The sequence below is a fragment of the Salmo salar genome, chromosome 13 (genome assembly GCF_965601325.2).
Source record: "Salmo salar chromosome 13, fSalSal1, whole genome shotgun sequence".
NCBI classification, from domain to species: Eukaryota; Metazoa; Chordata; class Actinopteri; order Salmoniformes; family Salmonidae; genus Salmo; species Salmo salar.
Genome location: NC_138303.1, coordinates 96,200,354 through 96,209,314, shown reverse-complemented (window position 1 = coordinate 96,209,314; position 8,961 = coordinate 96,200,354). Strand labels below are relative to the sequence as shown.

Sequence of the window (8,961 nt, the reverse complement as noted above, 5' to 3'; positions counted from 1 at the left end):
GCTTACCCTGTCCCAACCCCTCTCGCCTCAGCCTCCGCACCTGCTTTCCTGCAACCCGCCCGAGCTTCCCCTGGCCTGCACTCCATCTTCCCCCTGTTTCAATAAATACCTTCGGTACTTCATCCCAGTCTCCTCATCTGAGTCTACTCTTGGCTTTCCCTGTTCCACTCCACGTAACTGCCACGACTTTGGTTGTACTCAATCTCTGAAACTAGCACCTCTAATTCAGTCTTGAGGAAAAAAAATGTTTGGGTTGCACTGTTGTATATCATTACTGCGTTGTATATTCCCCACAGGTTTTAAAGAGCTGATTTTGAACATATATGGTTAATTAGAGGCGTTTCGAAACGCAAATAGCCAAGGTTATGCACAAGCACTGAGGATTAGAACAATTGGTATTTATCAATTTTATCTCCTACCGGTGTGCGTATGACGCTGGTAGGATTGTTTGATAAATCACACCTTTTCAAGTGTACGAATAGTATGTTACATCATTTACCAGTATTAGACCTAGTATAATCTGTCCCACATAGGGGCCTACATGGCATGAGTCCTCATTATGACACGTATCACATCCAGGAGTAAGCATACCTGGACTGTTAGCTTGAATACATGTTAATCATTAAATCCAGGCCCAAATAAGAGTAGGTTACATTACACGACAGTTCATAAAAAGGCCTACTCCTTCAGAGCCCAGAGTCCATCAAAATATCCTCTAAATTATGGTTTTACTTGAACTTATTGTGATTTGATGACCTTGTATATTTTGCTTACACAAATGAGTCTTTGAGAAAAACCTTATCACATTATCACATTTCCAAATGCACAGAGTTGTTGCTGTTCTATTGATCCAGCTACATGTTGACCATAAAGGTTGTATGAGTTCCCAGGAGCTGGTCCAGTCTTTCTTGTGTTCTCCTACATTTCTGCACAGAACAGTCCATACTGTAGACTGTGGTTGGCAGTGAGAAGCAGCTGAAGAGTATACATCCGCAGTGCTGTTAGAGCACGCTCTCTCTTCCCAACAGGCACTTACAACCAAGGCCCTCATCCCGTCCGGCAGGAGAATACCATTTATAGTCCCCGCCGCTGGAATATAGAAGCAACGGCTGTTACTATACAAATGAAATATGTTTTTACCACACAATTACAGAGCAGCTTTTCTATAGCCACCAAATAAGCAGTTAAAGGGAGATAGCCCATGTTTAAAATGATCGCACATCCCAGGTCATAGCCAGCCTCTGAACACTACCTTAACAGTGCCACATCCATCACAATGCCTTGAGTCTTGTTAGGTCTGTCTGTTTTCGTGATAACTTTTTTTAGAGAAAGCCAGGCAGGCACATTTAGGGACCTGCGGCACCTCTGCTTTGATCTGACGGTTACAGCCAAATTCAGACAGTAAGACACCATGCAACCAGCCTGGCCAACACAGAAAATGGGCTATATAGGCTGTCTGATACAGTGAGGGAAAAAAGTATTTGATCCCCTGCTGATTTTGTACGTTTTCCCACTGACAAAGAAATGATCAGTCTATAATTTTAATGGTAGGTTTATTTGAACAGTGAGAGACAGAATAACAACAAAAAAATCCAGAAAAACGCATGTCAAAAATGTTATAAATTGATTTGCATTTTAATGAGGGAAATAAGTATTTGACCCCTCTGTAAAACATGACTTAGTACTTGGTGGCAAAACCCTTGTTGGCAATCACAGAGGTCAGACGTTTCTTGTAGTTGGCCACCAGGTTTGCACACATCTCAGGAGGGATTTTGTCCCACTCCTCTTTGCAGATCTTCTCCAAGTCATTAAGGTTTCGAGGCTGACGTTTGGCAACTCGAACCTTCAGCTCCCTCCACAGATTTTCTATGGGATTAAGGTCTGGAGACTGGCTAGGCCACTCCAGGACCTTAATGTGCTTCTTCTTGAGCCACTCCTTTGTTGCCTTAGCCGTGTGTTTGGGGTCATTGTCATGCTGGAATACCCATCCACGACCAATTTTCAATGCCCTGGCTGAGGGAAGGAGGTTCTCACCCAAGATATGACGGTACATGGCCCCGTCCATCGTCCCTTTGATGCGGTGAAGTTGTCCTGTCCCCTTAGCAGAAAAACACCCCCAAAGCATAATGTTTCCACCTCCATATTTGACGGTGGGGATGGTGTTCTTGGGGTCACAGGCAGCATTCCTCCTCCTCCAAACACGGTGAGTTGAGTTGATGCCAAAGAGCTCCATTTTGGTCTCATCTGACCACAACACTTTCACCCAGTTGTCCTCTGAATCATTCAGATGTTCATTGGCAAACTTCAGACGGGCATGTATATGTGCTTTCTTGAGCAGGGGGACCTTGCGGGCACTGCAGGATTTCAGTCCTTCGTGGCGTAGTGTGTTACCAATTGTTTTCTTGGTGACTATGGTCCCAGCTGCCTTGAGATCATTGACAAGATCCTCCCGTGTAGTTCTGGGCTGATTCCTCACCGTTCTCATGATCATTGCAACTCCACGAGGTGAGATCTTGCATGGAGCCCCAGGCCGAGGGAGATTGACACTTCTTTTGTGTTTCTTCCATTTGCGAATAATCGCACCAACTGTTGTCACCTTCTCACCAAGCTGCTTGGCGATGGTCTTGTATCCCATTCCAGCCTTGTGTAGGTCTACAATCTTGTCCCTGACATCCTTGGAGAGCTCTTTGGTCTTGGCCATGGTGGAGAGTTTGGAATCTGATTGATTGATTGCTTCTGTGGACAGGTGTCTTTTATTCATATAACAAACTGAGATTAGGAGCACTCCCTTTAAGAGTGTGCTCCTAATCTCAGCTCGTTAGCTGTATAAAAGACACCTGGGAGCCAGAAATCTTTCTGATTGAGAGGGGGTCAAATACTTATTTCCCTCATTAAAATGCAAATCAATTTATAACATTTTTGACATGCGTTTTTCTGGATTTTTTTGTTGTTATTCTGTCTCTCACTGTTCAAATAAACCTACCATTAAAATTATAGACTGATCATTTCTTTGTCAGTGGGCAAACGTACAAAATCAGCAGGGGATGAAATACTTTTTTCCCTCACTGTATATATCAATGTGTTCAAAGATGGGCTTAGGCAGTGCCAAGCACTAGGTTTTACTGCCATTCAGGGCCTCTCTTCAGATGAGCTGAATAATAATGGGATGCTTGGGTTGATCCAACTGAGGAATATCACCGTCCAACAGCAACAAACGAGGACTAGTCTGTTTTCCCATTGTCTCTTACAATACCACTGTAGTTAGAACAGGCAGAGATGCTGTGTGTATTGACACAATGTCAAAGGCCATAAGTCAGAAAAATGTCAAATACCTCTGTACATATATACAGTACATACCTAGTCATACTGCATTGGTGTCTGAGGTTTCTACTGAATCTGATGAAGCTACATGCATTACATTTGTGTTCATCATCATAATCATATTGAGCTTCTCTGTTCCATTCCTCGTCTCCTCTTTCCTTTTCCTCTTCCGTCTGCAAAGTTTATGTGACTGAGACACAAAAAGAACATTAGAAAGTAGATTTGTGATTTTAAAATGCATCGTTTGATATTTATTCTATCATGTGAGTATGGTATCATCGGTGTTGAATCTCACTTGAGTTATTCACCAATACATTCTCCCAGTATCACAGAGGTTAGGCATCTAATGTATTTTTGAGCACAGAAGACTATTTTGTTAAACTGATGCTTAGCACTCTGTCTTGGTTTTGGGTAAAAATGAAAGGGGAGAGCAGGGCAGATACAGTTCATACAACCCGATGAAAACCAAAGGTAACATGGCCACAAGCGTTACATTATTACTTTTCCATTCACGGGACACACATAGATTCCTTACATCCCATCCCAGGGTTAGTATGACAGGCTGTGAGGCGATGAGTCTGTATGGCCACCTCTCACTCTCACAAACACACAAACACAAACAAATACAAACACACACACACGGAAGGTTACAACATAAAGTAATCTGGCTGTTTGATGCTTTAAGAATGTGTATTTTACTCACTGTGCACAGATGCAGATGAATGTGATGAGCAGTATGAGGAAGACCAACGCTGCTATCACACAGACTACGATGATCTGCCTCTTGTCACCTAGACGCGAGGCCAGATCAACATACTCACACCTGGACCCAATGTACCCTCTCTCACATCTAAAACAGAGCAAACATACCATACACCCACTGTGATAAAAATATGCACAACAAGTTTGTTTATTGGTTCTATCGCTTGTTGCCAAAAGAAAAACAAAGAAGTAACTTGAAGTACATGGGCTATGAGTTAACAAGCAGATGCTGAGCTATCAGATCTGCTATTCTAGCTGTTCCAAAACTAGCTGTCCCAAATGAGCTTGTCTTGCTGATTGTGATTCTATGATGCTTGTGTGGCTTGATGAAATGCAGTAAGACCATGTTAAACCAATCATTTATCTGCCTTGTTGTTTTGATTTAAGTATAATCTGGGGGTCACAGTGAACAAGGTTAGTACAATCATTAGGGTCAACAAGTGATTTGTCTTACAACGTTTTTTAAAAGTGTTTTACTTCTATTAGGAACTTGAACTTCATACTTGTAATAATGATGCGTAATAATTCTGCTACAATTATCAAAATAGACACATAAAGCAGGTTTTTAATACATTTTCACTGCAGAAATTGTTGAGTATGCAGCATGTCCTTGGCTTGAGACCTTCTGCCATGGATATATACAGATAAAGGATTGGGGCCCACAGTAAGGGTCGGGTCGGGTGAGATGATTTACCTGCATGAAGGAGTATTCTGTTCCTTTACAAAGCGACACGACCCATGGATACAGTATTGCCTTAACTCCTTTGTACATTTGGTGAAATGGCCGCTCTTTTTGGCTTGAGTTGCAGTTTCTATTGAGTCTATGGAGAGTGCAAATAGAAAAATATGGGGGAAAGGGGGATTATAGAGTAACTATTTTGCCATATAATGTCCTTCTGATAAGAAGATTGCATTGCAAAGGTGATGTAGAATAAGATATGAGTTTGAAGTGAGAAGCTCCGGTTTTCCCTTAGTAATCCGACTCAGGGTGGCCAGTATCACCTGTCATATAAATAAGCTCCTGGCAATATGATCTGAGGAAGGACCAGGAACTGAACTGTCACCACGAGGACAGGACTGGTGTGGTTGAGGATAATAATGTGTCAATTATATGTAATGAAATACTGTCAAAGTAAAAGAAAACTGAGTAAAAGACAACCTTCTTAGCCAAATTTGGTTGTTGTGTAGAAATACACAAACATAACATTCAAACATAATCGATTTGGCCACTGTTAGTAAAGAGAAGGGATACCTAGAGTTTTATTACATACTCCTCTTTTCCCATCCAGTGAGTCATGGCAAACTTGGGCCGGTAAAATAATAATGAGGCTTAGTTCCAGAGAGGGAGAGGGAGAAAGCCCCAATTGTAGTGTGAAACATTAGAGCATGCCTTTAAAATTAAAATGACCCATATTGAATAGTAGCCGAACTGGTTACAAACTAACAACAGGTGTAAATTGATGTAGGTATTTAGTTAAGTAGCTGTATGTGTAGCCAGTGATCACACTATACTTCACCGGGATAAGTGAGCAGCTGGGAAATGCTGCTGCTGTTTGATCAACAGAACATAAGAGGTATATGGCAGAGGGAACCAGGATCTACTTCACCGTAATAAAATGCACATCACTGCATCACTCTTCTTCTCCATGTGGGTAAATACAATAGTATGATCAGTAGTTGATTAGCCCTTTTAGGTGTGAGGGTTATCATCAAACAGCAACTGACAACTCCTGAACAGTGGAGGCCCCAACTAAGTTTGCTTCAACTGACACATGATGTCAGCCTGCCGTCCATAAAGGGAAGGTCTAAATAGCATCAGAGGAACCTAACCCAGGGCACATAACAAGCTGGTGGTACACTTCACAATAACACTCACAGGGGAGGTAATGACTGCATGGTCACTGGTGGCAAGAAGGCTTTAATGTGCACTATGGTCTCATTTGGGGCTGGTAGGTGACACCACCTCCTGTTACTTTAGGGCCAGGTGGGGATTGGAGAAGCATTTGATATTCCAACTGTTTGAATGAATGACTGTGAATGACGTACTCCTGAAGCATGGCCTTCAATTTAACAACAGAGCACGAATACATATAAGAATAGTATAAGAATGTTTTTGAAGGACTTTTTACAAATGTCACAAACACATTACTTTTCTAATCCACCAGGTTTCTTCTAAACCTGGCTAATTCTAAAGTCAAAATGACTCAAAAATGATAACACGTGCATGTCAGATGATAAAAAACTTCAAACAAACTTTTATGGCATGATTATCCCTCCATAAGTTTATGTTTCTCTGGGGAAAACAATCTACCTTTGAAGTTGTTTGTGTTGCCTTGGTGATGGAGGGACACAGTGTTGTTCGCTGGCTGCTCAGTTGTATTCAATTCAGCCAGAGAGTATTTACACAGGGCCAAAGCTACGACCAGAAAACAAACAGAGCTGGTCACACAATGCACAAACATCAAGTCAAATCCTTCCAAATCCACCAACATTGGTGTTAGAATCTGAAAGGAAAAGCACAGAGCAGGGCAATAGATTATGGAGCTTAATGTGATTGACAATTTGACAGTAATACCTCCTAGCTCAGGCTTTGGGTGTCTGGGATTTTACAACACCATGATAACCTTTATAAAGATAGTCTTTGCATTCAATCCAACAACACTGTCAGTTTTTCATAATATTCAAAACAACACCCAGCCATGATATGAATGTGGTGAATGGGATAAGTGATCTATAAAAACAACAGATGTGGTTATTAATAGTCTATTCTATTGGTTTGGGTAAACTTGGCATGTGCATTGGGGAACTCTATTTGTAAATAGAGAGAGTGTTATGGGGTGGTGGATCATTTGCTGATCATCTGACACACCAGCATGCTAATTGCTGCTGTCAATCACAGTATAGGCAGGTACATAGGAGTATTAAGTTAACAGTACACTACACTCCAGTATCTAAAATCAGTGTTGCAGACTCCTTTAAATCACAGATAGATTAATCAAAGTAGCTAGACAGGGGAAATAATTTCAAAATTGGGCAGTCCTATAAGGTTCTGCTTTTCTTTTATTAGTCAACCTTGTGTTCTTTTTCTTTGTGTTCTTGAACGTTGCCCTGTTTCTTTGTGTACTGGAACGTAGCCCTGTCTTTCATTTTTGTTCATTGATTTCACCTGTGTTCGTTTCTCACCTGGTCTCATCAGCTCCCTATTTAGTCCAGTTCTTTCTGTTTGTATGGATGTAAGGTATTGTTTGTTTTTGACTGCCAGCCTGTCTTTGACCATTGCCTGACTGTAACCACGATTCCTCTGCGCGTGAATCTACACCTTTTTTCCCTGAGTATCCATTAAAAGTCCATTCATCTTTGCTGGCATATCTTTTGTTATAAAAACCATACAACTTTCTACTTCACTGAGTTGCACAAATAAATATCATATAAATGGTTTGTATTGTCTCTTCTGGTGAAAAGAGGCCAACAGAGACCTGAGCCAGATACCCAATTGCAATGGAACTGTAAGCCCACACAGGCCTCCTATCCAATTTTAGCATTACAGTAGGCCTATAATACGTACAGAATATTTTGAATAAAGGAAAACTAGTAAAGTTAAGAAAGAACATGTTAATAATACATGAAATATATTCATATAAAATGAAATACAATGTTATTTGTTAATCGAACAGTACTAATTCAGTTAATAACCAGTCTATAGGCAATTCTATTTAGATACAGTGAGTAAATCAGCGTTTCCCAACTTGGTTCCTAGGACCCCAAGTGGTGCACGTTTAGTTTTTTGCCTGAGCACTACACAGCTGATTCAAATAATCAACTATCATCAAGCTTTGATTATTTGAATCAGCTGTGTAGTACTAGGGAAAATACCAAAACGTGCACCCATTGGGGTCCCCAGGACCAAGTTTGGGAAATGCTGGTGTAAATAAAGTGAGGCTGAAGAGTTGTTCAACTTAATCACAGAATGGTGCCTCTTACCTGTTACCATTCCTACATACAGATTGTATGCCTTTGCCATGTTCGTGGGCAAGTTATCTACTTTTCCAGGTGGATAAATATAGTTAAAAGCAGATTGAGTTCATTTTATCCAATCCTCTTAAAAGTTCACCAAAATATCTTCTTAGTAGGATACTCTGTGTCCCAACTCACGAATAATGTAGTCCAGCAAAATCGCGCACTGGTGAACTACAGTAGGCTAGAGATTGCGCAGTTTAGAGGTTTGAATGGGTGAAATGGAATCTGAACCCATTGCTGACACACCCATCTATGTATGTGTGAGTGCACTTGACCATTGCAGTTTATTATGGCATGCAGCTTAAACTGGAAATTGGCTACTAGGCTATTAAATGTGTAATCCGTAGATGTGCACATAGCCTAATGCAAGAAGTTCTTAATTAATATTATTCTAACATATGACAGAAGATGAATCTCCTTCAGAACATAATTTGAACATCATTCACATTGTTACAAACAGAGTTGGCCTGTAAACAAAAATGTAAACAATTAAAAATATTTCAAGCATCATCCCATGATATTTGCATATACAAATGTAGCACTTATGGATTTCACTAAAATATATATAGTTTTACCTGCATCAGCACATTTTAGTGACCTCTACTCTGAACTGTTGGTAAATGGCAGACGGCGCAAGCTAATGAGACCATGGGCCAGTCTAGAGCTGTGACCAGAGAGTTGGTTTGTGTTCATTGGCAAGCATGCCTCACTATTCCCCAGGAGGAAGAGGTGATGTGAGTCCGGCCAGGTCTACCTGTGTGCTCTTTCATTTCTTACCTTCAGACTACTCTCTATTGAGGCCTACTCAGTGCACAATGAGCCCTCTGCTAAAATGTGAACTCAAGTATAGGTAGTCTATGG

General features: G+C 41.0%; 1 protein-coding gene across 1 annotated transcript; it reads right to left on the bottom strand.

Moving 5' to 3' along the window:
* Window positions 1-882: 882 nt before the first annotated feature.
* Window positions 883-8,306, bottom strand: LOC106568258 (probetacellulin). The gene is made up of 6 exons (XM_014138426.3): window positions 8,065-8,306; window positions 6,395-6,499; window positions 4,778-4,904; window positions 4,025-4,171; window positions 3,358-3,511; window positions 883-1,089 (listed from the first exon to the last, which is right to left on the bottom strand). Exons 1-5 carry the CDS (start codon window positions 8,102-8,104, stop codon window positions 3,439-3,441), a joined length of 492 nt encoding a protein of 163 aa, XP_013993901.2. The 5' UTR covers window positions 8,105-8,306; the 3' UTR covers window positions 883-1,089; window positions 3,358-3,438.
* Window positions 8,307-8,961: the final 655 nt, after the last annotated feature.

What these genes read in the sequence shown, in the direction of transcription:
- LOC106568258 (XM_014138426.3), bottom strand. Translation starts at nt 8,104, where the DNA reads ATGGCAAAGGCATACAATCTGTATGTAGGAATGGTAACAG. An exon ending in GTATGTAGGAATGGTAACAG is followed by an intron (nt 6,500 to 8,064) that starts GTAAGAGGCACC and finishes TTCTGGTCGTAG; the next exon opens with CTTTGGCCCTGTGTAAATAC. An exon ending in CAACACAAACAACTTCAAAG is followed by an intron (nt 4,905 to 6,394) that starts GTAGATTGTTTT and finishes CACTCTCCATAG; the next exon opens with ACTCAATAGAAACTGCAACT.